This window comes from Cylas formicarius, unplaced genomic scaffold (genome assembly GCF_029955315.1).
Source record: "Cylas formicarius isolate icCylForm1 unplaced genomic scaffold, icCylForm1.1 PGA_scaffold_7__23_contigs__length_41026272, whole genome shotgun sequence".
In the NCBI taxonomy this organism is placed as follows: domain Eukaryota; kingdom Metazoa; phylum Arthropoda; class Insecta; order Coleoptera; family Brentidae; genus Cylas; species Cylas formicarius.
The window spans coordinates 33,723,930-33,739,792 of NW_026844352.1; the positions used below are offsets into that span (position 1 = coordinate 33,723,930).

Below are 15,863 nucleotides of genomic sequence, written 5' to 3' on the forward strand. Positions count from 1 at the left end.
ACTGATATTAACTTTTTTTTCCTTAAAATCATCCAAGGAATCACATCGTTGAGGATAAGATTACCTACCAATATACCACATAGTTACAAATGATTGGTAAAGAATGACACAAATATTTTAGCGATGACAACTCCATTTTTACGTCTACAACACAATCATTTCGTATATTGCAGAAAATGGCCTCTACATAGAGCTCAATCGAGGTTCCAAATGTCAACACAATCTCAACGGATGGTCATTGACCCGGAAATCGTGATTTAGGGGTGGGCGGGGCACGGGGCAAAATTAAACAATTTTTTTTTTCTTTTATTTTTCCAATAATTAGAATTTTTATTTAAGCTTAGCCACAATTTGTGTAAATTTGGTTAAAGTTAGTCAAAAATAAATCGACTTGGTTATAAGCAACAAAAAATAATAAAAAGTTTAAATGGGACGCCTTCCTCCCCTATATCTCAAATCTATTAGGTCAAAACTTTGTTGGCATTGCAGTGATCGTAATTATGCGCGTTTAGTATTCTTTAGACAATATATATCGTCCTGGATGAGGATCATATTTAGCAAAATAAAAACAACTGCATGGTACTTTTATTACTCAAATTTTCCCATAATGAGGATTATTTTATTCTGACACAAGATTCAGTTCTGCGAGATTTACATACAATAAAGCTAATCCTCGCAATTTATTTACAACAGCCTACTGGTGCGCCGCAACAACATATTCATCTAGATCAACCATAACGTTAACTTGCGTCCGCGTAGCCGCATTTGAAGCGGCTGCAACTGCCCCCAGAGGAGCCCACCGTAGCGGCCTGGTCAACTTCCCTGATAACGTAATCGTAGTTAACGTCAGGGTCGAGGGCAAACATTTTCGCGGCTTTCAAGAGCAAATCGCCCGCGTTCACGTACTTCCTCGCTTGCTGGGGCTGCTGACACGCCACGTTCTGTAAACATCCGTTGTTGCCCGGCGAACCTGCAAATAGCCGTTACAAGAATTTCGCAAGCTTCGAGTTTAACATTTATGGCTTTTATGACTTTATGACATTTCAAACGCAGACACTTAAGACAATTGCTCTTAATTTGTTTAACAATAATCACGAACGGGAGATTCGATTAGTTGATTAATGCACTGAAGTTTCATTTTTAAAATTGTTACTAATTAGAATTTCCGTTGTTTGTTTATTGTACTGCAACGCGTAAAAATATTAGATTTTAGATTCTCCATAAGTTTCGATGCGGGATTTTTACGGCAGTATATTCGCAAAATATGGAGTTAAGTGTGTGGATATCGCTGTTTAGAAAGTGCAGGTTAGTGGTGAAATGTACATGGCATGCTCTATGAAACTAGTAGGGCCGCGATAATGTCTAATAGCTAGAATTTATGTTGGGCCGGCATTTCACCTTTTCCTCTTTGGGGATAACCTCATTATCGCTTACCCGTGAGGTAACTCAAAAACAAGAGCACTTCTTCGTCGGTCAATAGCTTTTCGTCGCCGTCGATGCTCCTAGCCCAGTCTCCTTTGTTGTAGTCCTTGAAGTGTCCCGCCCCTAATGAGGCGGCAGCGAAGATCAACGCTTTCAAAAGAAACAGCACCAGGAGGTTCGTGAGGTTCAGCGATATGACCTGGGAACCTCCGGCGCCCGTAGTACCGTAGCCTCGCGACATTAAGTTGCTCGCAATTGAGGAGAGCACATCTTTGGCGTTTAAACTTCTGAAAAAGCGCTAGTAAGCTTATAAAGACAAGTCACTGGGTTTCACACAAAATTATATGAGGTAAGGGTGAGTTCATTCGACTAATCAATGTAAATCAGCGTATTAGGTAACGGTCCCTTAATAATTTAAAAAACAATTCACTTTGCAAATAACAAAAACCGAAATTGAAATGTGTTCTTTGGTCAAACGCGGTTTGGAATGCATCGCTGTCCAGATCACTTCGCTGGACAATGAAATAGGTGATTAACATTTTTGATTGGTTATCTGTAATCAGCAATCGTGTGTTTACATATTAATGTTAATATTAAAGGCTCGTCGGGTCTCTTAGCTGCAAACCTTTCGTACTCACCTCGCGTTCTCGTCGTATTCTTCACCGGTAGGACCCGCGAAGCAGCACAGGGCGAAGTGAAGAAGCAGCCACGATATGAGGGAAGAGCGCATCTTTGAAATGAGGCGAGTGTACACGGAAAATGTCGTTTATATAAACTGCTGCTCGTAAATTATTTAACTATTAAGACAGATGCGTCGCATTGTCTTATCGGTTGTATTGTTTCTGCTCCACATGGCCGGAAAAAAAGCGCGCAATACTTTTTGAATGGGGAAAACGCGGCGATGTTACTTTCTCGGCGATTTATAGCAAGCTTATTAGAAAAAACATTATCCAAACCGTCGTCGGTTATATCACCCGACAGCTGCAATGTAGTGTAGTTATTACACAGGGCAACAGATATTTTGGTAAAATATTTTTCGCAGACGGAGAAAGTCGATTTGGAATCCAACCATCTGTAGACCGAGCATGCAAAATAGTTATTCTTTTACCTCTTTTTGTTCTAAATCCAAATCTAAAACCCATGTGTTGAATACACTTCCATAAGGTAGTTCTGCCACATTTAACACCGGTTTCATCTATTTCAAGCCTCCTAATTAAGATATCTAATGTAGGCATGCTTTGTTCCTCGTATAACTGGTAAATTTTACGCCGTATTATATCTTGATCACTTTCATCTACACTCGAGAAAATGTCAGCACCGCTTCTTTTTTTCATCGCTGAAATGGGATTATTCACAATTTTCCATACAGTTGATGCTGGAATTTTCGCCAATGTGGCCGTTTCTTCTAAAGATGCTTGCTTGCTGGCACCACGTTCAATGAGAGTGTTTTCTACACTTAAGCGGGAGCATCTACTGGGATCACTAGATTCGCATATATTTTGCAAAATTCGCACACGATTCAACACATGCTCTATTACACACGAAATAAGAATGATTACTAATAAACTTAAACTAAGTAGTATACCAAACCAAAGAATATTAAACACGGATAGGTATAAAACTATTTTTTATTACGGACGACAATTTTACCTGAATTTAAATTCCGAAACTTTAGGTAATAATCTTGTTGCATTGTATGTTAATGACCACCCTTGGATAATCCCATTCAAAAGCAATTGGTCACTTTCTTATATCTATGAACACTTTTTGAGTGCAGTTGTACGTATTTTACGTTACAACTCTTATATTACTGCCAGTTAAAAGCATAAAAACACATTAATTTAAGTATTTAAACCCAAAATTATATTTGCATACATTTGTCACTTATCATTAAAAATTTTTCTTTAATAATACTTTCTATCATGTAGCTATCCCATCGTCCTTGATTACCATCTTCCATATTTTCAATGTCCTGGTGGAATATTTTCTGTTCTTCACGTAATCACCTAATTTTTCTGGCAAGCGATCTACGTAGCTGTCTGGGTAGTAATTTCAAATTTTGAAAGCATATCTCGACTAATTCCCTGCTTTATGATTACAAAGAAGATTTTATTCTACTTGATCAAATGAACAAAAAGCGTTAGATTCACCGTCGTTCATTGATGTGGTGAATTGTCTTGAATCTTGAATAAGTTGCCTTATTTGAGAACCGTCAAATATATCAGCTTTTAGTTTTTTCCTGCCGATCCCAGGAAATTTAGGTGACAAGTACCTAAAATAATTTCCATCTTGATTTAAAGCCTTCACAAATTGCTTTATCGGCTCCAATCAAAGTTTTTTTTCCTTTGGTATTGAAAATAAATTTTTGTTAAGCTAGTGCCATTGTTTCCTTATCCTCCTTAATGACTACCAGGAATTGAGCCATATTTGTTATCATATGTAAAAGAACACATTTTTAACTACGTTTTGAACTATCAATAAAAAAGCCCCAATCACCAAGTGTATTCCAGCAAACCCATTTTTTCAAAGAACCTTTATGTTTTTTCGAGAAATGGTAGCATATCCTTATCTCCTTTACGAAACAATGTGATATTAGTACTTGGATAAAGCAGATTATTTTCTTTTAATCTGGATGCATGTAATTCAGCACACTCCTTTGAGAGAGTCGCGTCTCTCATAAAATCGTTCAGTTCTTCTTGATTCAAACACTACGGAGTTTTAAATCTCCTGCAAATTCGTTGTCCTTCTCTGATTTGAATTTTGTCAGAGGTTGATTTTTCTGTGTCATCTTCCGTAAGTTCAGGAAAACTGGTGAAGAATGGAACAGTAATTTCTTACAGGAAGATTGGCACCATACTTTTTTTAATTTTGCCCTTTATAGGGCATTATGATATCAATTAACATGTCTCTCAAAAAGTAGAGCTAATAGAAAAAATATGGCACCATTTTTGGAATCAGTAAATTTTTGCTATTATTTTTTACCCTGTGTTATCTTTCTAAAGAAATAATTATACAGGAAAAAATAAATATATAAATACTAATCTAAACTTAATTCAACGAAGCTAAATTGTTGAAGAAAATGAAATGGGGCATCTACACAGTACCATTTTATTAAAAAAATTTGATCATCCATCAACAGTTTCAAAGGACCATACTGACATTAGGTTGTTGTCCTGATTGACTTCTCCTCCTACCCTCGACGTATTCCGCATAACTCAAATAACCATCACCGTCCTCGTCGTCTTCTCCGAGTACCTGGTCCACCATCTCTGTATCAAATCAAGAAAGTACTCCAACTTGATGCAGGGTTAATTTTTTACCCACCAACGAAAGCGTTCAATTCCTCAGACCTCACGCCGACTGCATCGTGGTCAGTATGGAGAATGGCCTGGAGCAGCTCGAGCCCATCCAGTTTGGAATTCTTGTCGCTGTCATGGAGAAGAAAGTAATACAGCTCCAGTTCCTCCGGCGTCATCTTTGATACGTCCGGTTTAAGCTCTGCTTCTTCTAAGTGTTCCTGTAACATAGTTGGAAATTTTCCGCAGATGGTAAGGACGTTTTTGGCTAACCAGGGTGTGCTCAGCGTCGTGGAGGAGTCCGGCATCTTGGGTGAACTTTTCGGCGGTCCTGCTGGGTTTATAGTGGGTGTGCCTTTTGACGATGGGTTCGCCGCGTGGATGGTGGGGACCCCTACCGCTCGCTAGCGCTACGATGGTTATCAACACAGTCAACGAAGCGATTTGACTCATTGTTAAGGGTTTAGTAAGCGGTTCATCTCGGAAGTTATCTATAATGGCAAAAAAATAGAACATCTTCCGGCACACGTTATAATGGACCAAATATTGTGGCAAAATACGAAGTCTCCAAAAAGTTGCACTTTTGTGATATGTGGGGTTTATAATGATTATGTAGGACTTTTTTTTAATTTTGTCTTGAATTGCTTTCAACATTTCTCAACTTTTTTATTATTTTTAAAATTTTACGATATACTGGGTGAGGCAGAAAAAAATACTTGCTATTGAGAATATTGAACATGAAAAACAGAAAGGGGGATTTGGATTGAGATCCAAATATGGTTTGAGCAAGATAGAGCTCTTCCGGATTACCATCGAGAAGATCGAGAATCTTTAAAAAATGGAAATTACCCACACAAATGTGAGAACAAGCAGATTTCTTTTTGTGGGGATATGTTAGAGATCTGTTTATGCTAAGGAAAGTCCAAGAAAAATTAAGAAAAAAATAAACATGTGTGTCGAAAATTAGCACAAGATAAATTAATTCGTAGTAACAGGTATTTAATATTATTTACTTTTTCTGTGAATTAAAAATTTCGTTGTTTTTGTCACCAAAATTGCTAATAACTGTCTGCGCTTTATCTAGAGCTACAACAAAGTTCTTTCTCCTGTTCATTTTTTAGTCTGTTGGATGATAGTTTTGCCATGGCTAACTAATATTGCAGTGTTAGACAGAAGAAGAACATTAGAAAAGTTAAAATAAATCGAAAATCTTTCAGAAAAAATGTATATGGTGTGCCATTTAAGAAAATCGATATTTTTACATTTATAATGTTCCAAATATATTCGTTTAATTTGAACACGTTATATGAATATAAAATACAATTGGCGGTATCGTAAAGTGTAAAAACTAGAATTTTTTTTAGAAAAATTTAAATATTGAAAAACTTATTAGGGTTTATTATTTACTATTGGGAATTTAAAACAAAATTAAAATTTTTTTTTGAGCCACATTAAAATAATTTTAAATTATTAAATCAATATTATTCTAAATTATCCCGATTTTGATAAAACAGTAAAATTATATATATTTTTTTTATAAGGGTGGATCAAAGACGGTTCCTTGAGTCATACCGCTCACACAATCGGTTTGGTCTTTTCGTAGGCTTTTCGCGCATTCGGGGAGAATTAAGCGGGAATAATGTAACAGGTGTTACAAAAGAGGATTTGGGGGCGCTTTTGAATTCGACCAGGCCTTTGGGGGGGGTGAAGCTTTTAAGATCACTTGAGGCCGACACTCTCCGCGCAGCACATATGGAGCAACACGCCCTCTATCTGTAACCAGAGATGTTATCGGACGATAATGACCATCCCCGGGGTTTTTAGGGAACCCCGTTATTAATTTGACAGGACCGGGCCTATACGTCAACTCTTAAGGGTACTGACATATATATGAGGAAATGGAGAAAATTTAAGATTTTAAAATAAAAGTAAAAAAAAGGAAAAAATATCATTATTATTATTATTATTATACAGATTATGAAATTGACTTTGGATTTTCGTGGTTACTAAAACTAACGATAATGACAGTTCTGACTGATTAAAAGAAAGAGGCGGGAAGTGCGCAAGAGCTACGCCAATGTATATTAACGAATCCCTCAGCTGAATTTGAATACGGGCTTCAAACGTAATTTATGTTATTTTATGTTTATTTGCCAGGTAACACAGCAAAGAATAACATTGAACAAAATCAATATTCCTATGACTTTGTATTCTGTTTTATAAGGCCACCCATTAAAGCCTTTTTGTAGTATCCCTATTTGCTATTTTTGTTTAAAAATCAAATAAAAAATCTCCATAAAAAAAAAATCCGTTAAAATTACACGAAATACGGTCCTGGCACTGTCGGAACCCCTTCATTAGCCCATCATTACAACTCTCGATACAATGCCGCTGTCAACACTTACATTTCAATTCAATTCAATAAAAGTCCACACTGTGTAACAGTGCCTTGTCGTGCCGACGGGGTGCGACCCTCCTATCCGCACCCCCGGCAAGCCTATCTATATGCAACGTTCATGAATACCCGGGGAATTGTGATTTCTATTACTATGTTTATTTGATTACGGTCGTTCAAAAGTACCCCCGCATATAAGACGGAGTTTTTTATTTTTCGAGATCCCTGGGATGAGGTCGTCGACATCTTTCACATCCATTTATAAAATACATACACGCAACTTAAATAACATTTTTTATTACCAAATCTACCATTGCGTCGTAATTATGATACATGTATATAAGTCCTAAGAAAGTATATTATTCTAATTAAAATGCTGAAACGTACCGTTTGTCATTCATTGTATGATTTTTAGAGAAATATCTCTTGTAGTTACCCTATTACTTCTAGTTTGGTTGTATAAGTTCTCTTTATTTTAAAAACTTCGATGGAATTATGAAGCACATGCCTGTTTCATTATAATTTGAATACTAGGAAAGCGGTTTTCCTGATAAGTTAGTAAACTTGGATGAAGAACTTGTTTTTGTCAAGGGCGGAATAGCGAAAAAATTAAAATGCCGTACAAAGCGTTATCGATAATAATTTCTACGTTGTTTACTGAATAAAATGCACGGATTCGTTGTCCGATTTTTCAGACCCTAGTTTCACATAATTGCTATGTCCTGACGCTGGTTTCATTAATGTAAACCCTTCCATAACCTCAATCCCTCATTTACGAGGAGTTTTTCATATTCAGCTAGCGAACGCTGGAAAATTTTCATTTCGCAACGTACATGCAGATCAGTTCTCTATTCGCTAATCATCTACAAGCAAACAACAGAAAATAAGTCATACCGCCGTTTAAAGGTTATCCAGGCGCGACTGGAACAACGAGCAAACGAATCCACCTTTCACGACGATCTGTCTTTCTCTTATCCCCGCATTTGGGTAGAAACGAACAACTGGTCGGATCACATCCGAAGAGTTGACAATCGCGGGAGGTTTTGAACCGAAAATCGATACGCGTATGGTTGAAACTTGGATTTATGTTGCGTCGAAAAATTAATAGGTTTTATTTTTAAACTATTGGTACGCAGCAGACCGAGTCATAAGGACCCGTCGTAGGTACTGTCCATTTTTCGTCTCTTGTAGCTAGAGACACACGCATTCGGAACGGGGAATATCCCAAAGGAGACGAGAGGCCTAGAGGTACGTGTTGGCATTTGAGAGAGAGCCTTCACTGCCTCCACGGCTGCTCTCATGGCGTATCGCGCGTTTCCATGGAAACCGTACATCGCTGAAGGCTCTCGCGTATTGATCATCGGTGGGCGACAGTGGCGTGCATCGGCAGAAACGTATGCGTTTACGAGAAACTCCGCCGACCTTAAAACTCTTTGACTATTAGACGAATTACCGCATCGAATATATTATCTGGTTGGGGCTTCGTGGCCGGTGATTTGTTTCAATGTCGTTTGTCGCGGCAAGTTCGTAAAATGAAAATTAAAAGAAAAATCCAAGAAAAGCTTTGTGCCAAGTGAAGCAATGGACACAAATGGACACAAATAAATTTAAAGAAAATTATTTGGTTATCAGATTCTACCATGTTTTCGGGATATAAAACTGCTTGCGATAGGGGGCCGTCGTGACGCCGCTGGCGAATTGAACGCCGCATTTTGCACAGTTTCAATCCGCTTTATTTCTTCTCGATGTCAGCGCGGTACGTTCAAACCCCTCCCGCGTCTGGCTGCGGCAAAAAAAATAATTTTGCCTTCTCTACGAGCAAATGATATACACACATTGTCGTCGTGTCATTTCCCGTTTTCTCTTCTCTGCATTGCCCGCAGCCATAGAGACGCAACGTTCCAGAAACATTCAGAAATATCCAGCTATACACAATAAACCCCATGTAAACTGAAATGAGTAAAATTGGGAGATTCTTATCTTTCTCCGTCTTATTTATATAAATGGGAGAATGGAGAGTTCTAGTTATTTGATTATTTTACTTGCTTAAAGCATTTGCATTTGGTGGAACAAATAATCTAACTTCTTAAAAAACATCCGAAGAAAGCTCTTCTAACATTTAAATTTATTTTAATTTATTAAAATATTATTTGTATAAAAATTTATTTAAATATATTGATCGTATTTAAAAAAAAGAATTAAAATATACGCATACCTAAATATAAAGTAAAATAAAGTAACACTTATTTCAGCAATTAGATAATATATTTAAAAAGATATCAAATGCACAATGAATGTGTGGCTGCATTTCATTTCTGCAGATTACTATTAACTGGTATAAAAATAAATAAAAAAAAAACTTGTATTAAAATTCAAAAATTTGGCTGCTTCAGAAAATCAATATTGCTGCATTTGATCGAAAAAAAGGGGCCCATTACAATCTAGGAAATGCAAACCAATCACTGTCAAAATGGCTAAAACAAACAACAACAAAGAGAAAATCGGCAAAACATTTTCTGTACCCCAATGTTTAGACGGAATTCTTAAGAGGAAGAGGAAAATAACGTTAATTTGAATTTTGACAGTAAGTTGTGCACTATCTTTTAATTAACGTTATATTTACATACATAGTAGAGGACTGTTAGAGAACCCACGCGCTTGACAAGAATTAGACCTGCATTTGCATATAATAAGTGGATTTTATCTGATATTTGGGCCATCGGAACACACTGGGCGAGGTCTTTTAGAAGCTCGAGGGAGTGGCTTAGCTGGAAGAAATAAATAAATAAAAATCGGAAACAATTTCTTGCCGGCGGCCTTTTCCAGTTCTTAATATCTTTGATTTTCTTTTTTTTTTGTTAGTTTGTAACACAATATTCGAATTACGCTGTTAATTAATTGGCATACTAAACTTTTGTCAAAATTTCGTCACTCCGAAAATTCCCAGTCGGTTTGCATTTATCGATATTTTCGCAGCAGAAACCGATGAAAACCAAGATAATTTTCACATTTTATCACTGAGTATTGAAAAACTAACACCGACGAGCGAGAAAACAAAAAAAAAAACAGGTTGACACCGAGCATTCAAAAGATAATTGACAGCATGCAGGGGAGTGCTTTTTCACCGCCCAGTTTAAATAAAAGTGAAACCGTATTCATTTGAAATTTTTCGCTGGCTTGTGCAGGGTAGTCTACTTGTCCACAGTATTCAAAATTCAAAAATTTGGCTGCTTCAGAAAATCAATATTGCTGCATTTGATCGAAAAAAAGGGGCCCATTACAATCTAGGAAAAGCAAACCAATCACTGACAAAATGGCTAAAACAAACAACAACAAAGAGAAAATCGGCAAAACATTTTCTGTACCCCAATGTTTAGACGGAATTCTTAAGAGGAAGAGGAAAGTAACGTTAATTTCAATTTTGACAGTAAGTTGTGAACTATCTTTTAATTAACGTTATATTTACATACATAGTAGAGGACTGTTCGAGAACCCACGCGCTTGACAAGAATTAGACCTGCATTTGCATATAATAAGTGGATTTTATCTGATATTTGGGCCATCGGAACACACTGGGCGAGGTCTTTTAGAAGCTCGAGGGAGTGGCTTAGCTGGAAGAAATAAATAAAAATCGGAAACAATTTCTTGCCGGCGGCCTTTTCCAGTTCTTAATATCTTTGATTTTCTTTTTTTTTTGTTAGTTTGTCACACAATATTCGAATTACGCTGTTAATTAATTGGCATACTAAACTTTTGTCAAAATTTCGTCACTCCGAAAATTCCCAGTCGGTTTGCATTTATCGATATTTTCGCATCGGAAACCGATGAAAACCAAGATAATTTTCACATTTTATCACTGAGTATTGAAAAACTAACACCGACGAGCGAGAAAACAAAAAAAAACACGTTGACACCGCGCATTCAAAAGATAATTGACAGCATGCAGGGGAGTGCTTTTTCACCGCCCAGTTTAAATAAAAGTGAAACCGTATTCATTTGAAATTTTTCGCTGGCTTGTACAGAATAGTCTACTTGTCCACAGTATTCCTTATCTAACATAACCTAATATATATCACTGAGGTATTTTATTGCAAAAACTGTGGATATTTTCCGGTATTTCGAGGTATTTTCCTTGCGCATATTTCAAAAATTTGAATTTTGCGAGCAAAAAAGATTTTTTTTATATTATTTTAAGTGATTTTTTTTAGATACGGTATTTCCTTAATAATTTGTTCGTGCGTATTTGTTCAAAGACTAAAATTTTTATTTTTTCGAAGAAGATCCAAACCAAATACCTTTGGAAAGGTATTTTAAAATTCTTTTCAATTACTGAGAAATGTACAGGGTGTCACGTATAAAAAATCGATTTTTCTATTGATAACAATTAAATTATTGGTGTTGCGAACACTATACTGGTATAATTGAACCAAAAAGCCACAATATATCAATATAAAGACCGATATATTGTGAACGATATCAATGAACGATGATTCCTAGATTAAAAAAAAATATTTGAATTAAGCATTATAACAGTTTCAGTGATTCAAGGTATTTTTCACATGTATTAAATGAATGGATTTTCAATGTAGTTTTTCTGAATTATTAATACGAATGTCTCTGATAAGAATGGACAGTATAAAAGATAGAAGCATGATTAAAGGGGCAATGTTTTGGATGATGGTTCAAAATTGTTTTAAAACTCATTTGTTATTTCGGTTTCATCTGTTTATTCAAAGTTTTGTAAATTCACATGCTATTTATTTAACTTTGCTCGAAAATGGCCAACAATGTACTGCGGGTCCTAGGTAGATAGCAAATGGCGACAAACCGAAGAAGTGGAGCGTTTAGATGGCGGGGAATAATATCTTCCTTATATCAAGAACTGCTATACATTGTTTTAATAAACGTGCTCGTATATTTGATGATAGAATGCACATTTTAATTTTTTAAATTCATTTAAAGCATATAGTCATTGAAGTAATAATTAAAATTCCGTTATTCGTTATTTAATGCTCAAAATGTTCATTATCAAATATAGTATCGATAGCCTTAAAATAATATAATAATAATACTAATTTATTAAACCGATTTTTTAAATTGTTGCTGCCAATTTTGTACAGCAAAATTTATAGGGATTTTTTAACAATGCTTATTTTCGAAAAACACATTCTGACTCTGAAACGCTGTTCAACATTATGTTTTTTATGAAAATGGAACCTCCTTGACCACGGGAAGTTTCGAATTTGAGCCACCCTGTATATATTACGGGAGATGGTCCTCCCTCTCAAACACGTCCTCTAAAACTAAAATAAAGAAAAGTAAATTTTCCAACAAATCGCGACCAACCTAAATATCGAATTTTGCCCGAACTTTTCCTGAATTTTCGTGAGCAGAAATCGACCCCGAAGCCGCCTTGTCGCCGCGAGCGTTTCGGAAAGCAATCTTTCCCAGTATTATTCGGGGACTCTTCATTTAAGTTGGCCGCGGGCTATTCGCGCTTTTCGTGCGGAAAATTAAAGATAACGTCGGATAGGCTCTTCACTTTCGACCCGCCCCCCGTAAACGCGCTAATTTTTCCGGAAAACATCAACTCCAAACTGCTATTTTAATGAGTTTGATGACGTTAGATGAAGTTAAACGAACTTGAAATAAGAGATCAATGTCGGTGTCAATATACCTGATGCATTGTCGAAAATCTGTAGCTCGCGACTTTTTTCGAGCAAGCAGCGATTTAAAAAACAATGAAAATGGTGTTTTCCATAGACTCCCGTCTGTAAAATACCTAATTACCCACCGATCTAGCGTGCGGGAAGCGTCACACGTCAGTTTCGTTTCCCACGAATCCGAGCCAATAATACATCGCTCTCTGTCTAACGTACACAGTTAAAAAGAGACAAGAAAAGCAGAACCGATCGGAACCATAAACGAATAGGTGTAATGGCAACTGCTAAATATTTTGTTTGAATGGTACGAAATTCAGTGACGGTCTTAGCCAAATAAACTCATGAGTCAATTGCCGTTTACCGCCCTTGTTGCATAATATGCTATTTTCTACTCCCTGCTTTAAAATACCCCGATCCAGAGAGCGGAGGGTGTCGCTTTAACATGGCAGCTTTGTTACTCCAAATTGTGAGCCCCTCGGACGTTTCCTGTGTGTTAGTCACGGACTTGGAAGGATCGGATGTTTTCGATGGCTGCTGTCAATTCTGACATTCACGTAATGTCATACAGTGAATGCAATGTAATGTAATATAAGCTTATTATTTGACACCTAATATTGCTAAGACTAAATTGAAGTTACTTTACAATCCTCAGACGATGAATTCAAAATCCAGATTCTAAGGCTAGGTGATGACCTAGAAGGTGATGCTGAGATAATAATGATATTACTAATGGTAATGATAATAACCTGTGGCGGAAGATGAACTGCAATAGGGGGCTGCCGCTGGCGATGGGCAGGTAGCACTGCCTTGCGTGTGGAAACCGCCAACACGAGAACTAGGAACAACTCAATCGAAAATGTTGAAGACGGAGAAAATTTTCCCACACCCGAGGCCAATAAGAGGACGGTCCGATTTAAATGGTCGGATGACACGAATACTTATCTGTAGTGCACTTACCTTCGCATAACGGAAATGGAAACCAGTAAGAACCTTTACGAATTAAGACTGCTTTAGGGAATGCTTCGGAAATATAAAATCATTCTGAACAGAGACGTCAATTGTTTATTAAGCAGTGACTAAAATCTGAAACAGTTCGAAACATCACTTGAATTGGATTTTGACGGTAACAGAAGAAAACCAAAGAGGCCAGGATGCTGAAACTGATGTGATAGACCGTTTGTCAATGCAGCTGACCAACCATCTTACGAAACACTCCAAGATTGCTTTGAGAAATACGCGGGACTTGACCCCCTAGTTAGACCCATCAACCACAGATACAGAACGCAGCGTAAAACAAAAAATATTATTGGTTAATTGCATACTGAGCTCGCTTAAAAAATTAATTGCTATGAAGATCTGAGTGCGGTCCAGGATCTTATACTGCTGCAATGACAATTGTTCCGTTCCATGGGCAAAAAATCTTTACTTCAGGTCAAGGGACTCTAAAACAAGTTTCCTTAACCTACCATGGCACAAGCGACTGGAAAGTAAAATTATGACGCTGCGAAGAGAAATAAGAATACATACATCGTCAACATCATCATCATCCATTTGCTGGGAGATATGATGGGAAAATGGGAAACGCAAATTATCTTGAAGGGGTGATAGGCACTTGAATCATATGAATAAGTTTAATCAAATACTGCACCCACCACCCGAGAGCTAGTAAGGAGAGAGTCCTTTTACCAGGACATATGGGGGGCAGGGGTCTGTTAGACCTTTGACTGTGCAAGAAAATACAGGTGGAGTTCCTGTGGAAATAATTTTACCAGAAAAGCGAAAGCTCACCACTATACCAAGCAAGTCTCGATAAAGCCCTAACGCCGCTCCGACTGCAGGTTGGTTAGTCAGTATCAGTACTCAGTAACAGAACTCAGGTGCAATTGAAAAAGAAGGAGCTGCACGGTAGATATTTCAACTCACTCGACAATAACTTCCTCGAGCACATCGGTTAGATGGCTCATCACGGGGAATATATTCCCAGAAACGGCAGGCTTCATAATTAAGGACCCTGCCATCACATTAACGAACTACCGAGAAGCCCATTAAAATACCTAGCACTTTATTAGCGGCTGCAAGGTCTTGTCGGCCAGAGGGTATACCAGAAGGCACGAATAGCCTAAAACCTGAAACTACTGATTAAAAAACGACCATATTAATGGATTATTGCGACCCGCCGGAGTCAAATTCAAAATTTATTTTGACAGAACTATACTCACAGACCACCATCACATACAAAGTCCCACACGATAGACCGAATCTAGAACAAGACATAGAAGTACCGTTCACATTGCAATTCTAGACGCAATCACCTGCCAAAAAAGGATCGACAGAAAATATGGAAATACCTATCTCTGGCCCACGTCTTAAGACAAAGATGACGGGTGAACAGGGCAAAGATCATTCAAATAGTAATCGGCGCGACAGAAAAAATACCGAAGTCCCTTAAGCCTAATCTAGTGTCCCTCGGAGTTAACCCAAACTCTTATCTTGAGATGCAGAAGTCCGTGATTTTGGCGACATGCAACATAGTTAGGACGGATCTTAACCAAAAACAAATGCAATAGTGTTCTGCTACTTATGGGGCAACCCCGTCTTCGACGCGAATATAATAATAATAATATGCACTGGGAGCTTTAAAAAGAGACACGATCGTTATCTCCAGTTTATACCAGGACGACCGACTATGTAAGAAATTTTGAAGATCGCGTTACTAGGCACCGCTCATACCTATACCATTAAAACATAAGCGAGAAATTAAATGGACGTTAACAGTAATAATTATAATAATCTTTATTTTTGTTAGACTGTATTTGGTGTAAGTATCGGATAATATCAATCTCAAACCTGTGGACACTAATTGCATATCACATTTCTCTCCTGTTTTGAGGAACATTATGGTATATTTGATTGAATACCTTTATTTTTGATCGTTTAATCTATTGTATAGATTTCATTAGTGATCACTATATATAATTGTGGAAGAATTCCAAAACAGTTACAAGGAATTATAAGTGTAAAAGGAATTACTCTCTCCTCTGCGGTTTACCTTTCAGGAAAATGAAAAGGGGCTTTGCTTTCTTCTAG

The 15,863-nt window shown here is 37.1% G+C and overlaps 2 protein-coding genes across 2 annotated transcripts; both read right to left on the minus strand.

Annotated features, from left to right (window-relative positions):
* Nucleotides 1-712: 712 nt before the first annotated feature.
* Nucleotides 713-2,152, minus strand: LOC132705131 (uncharacterized). The gene is made up of 3 exons (XM_060675564.1): nucleotides 2,061-2,152; nucleotides 1,435-1,709; nucleotides 713-970 (listed from the first exon to the last, which is right to left on the minus strand). Exons 1-3 carry the CDS (start codon nucleotides 2,150-2,152, stop codon nucleotides 741-743), a joined length of 597 nt encoding a protein of 198 aa, XP_060531547.1. The 3' UTR covers nucleotides 713-740.
* Nucleotides 2,153-4,524: 2,372 nt separating this feature from the next.
* LOC132705301 (multiple coagulation factor deficiency protein 2 homolog) lies at nucleotides 4,525-8,101 on the minus strand. The gene is made up of 4 exons (XM_060675799.1): nucleotides 8,008-8,101; nucleotides 4,992-5,209; nucleotides 4,747-4,939; nucleotides 4,525-4,691 (listed from the first exon to the last, which is right to left on the minus strand). The coding sequence occupies exons 2-4, from the start codon at nucleotides 5,169-5,171 to the stop codon at nucleotides 4,564-4,566; spliced, it is 501 nt and encodes a 166-aa protein (XP_060531782.1). The 5' UTR covers nucleotides 5,172-5,209; nucleotides 8,008-8,101; the 3' UTR covers nucleotides 4,525-4,563.
* Nucleotides 8,102-15,863: the final 7,762 nt, after the last annotated feature.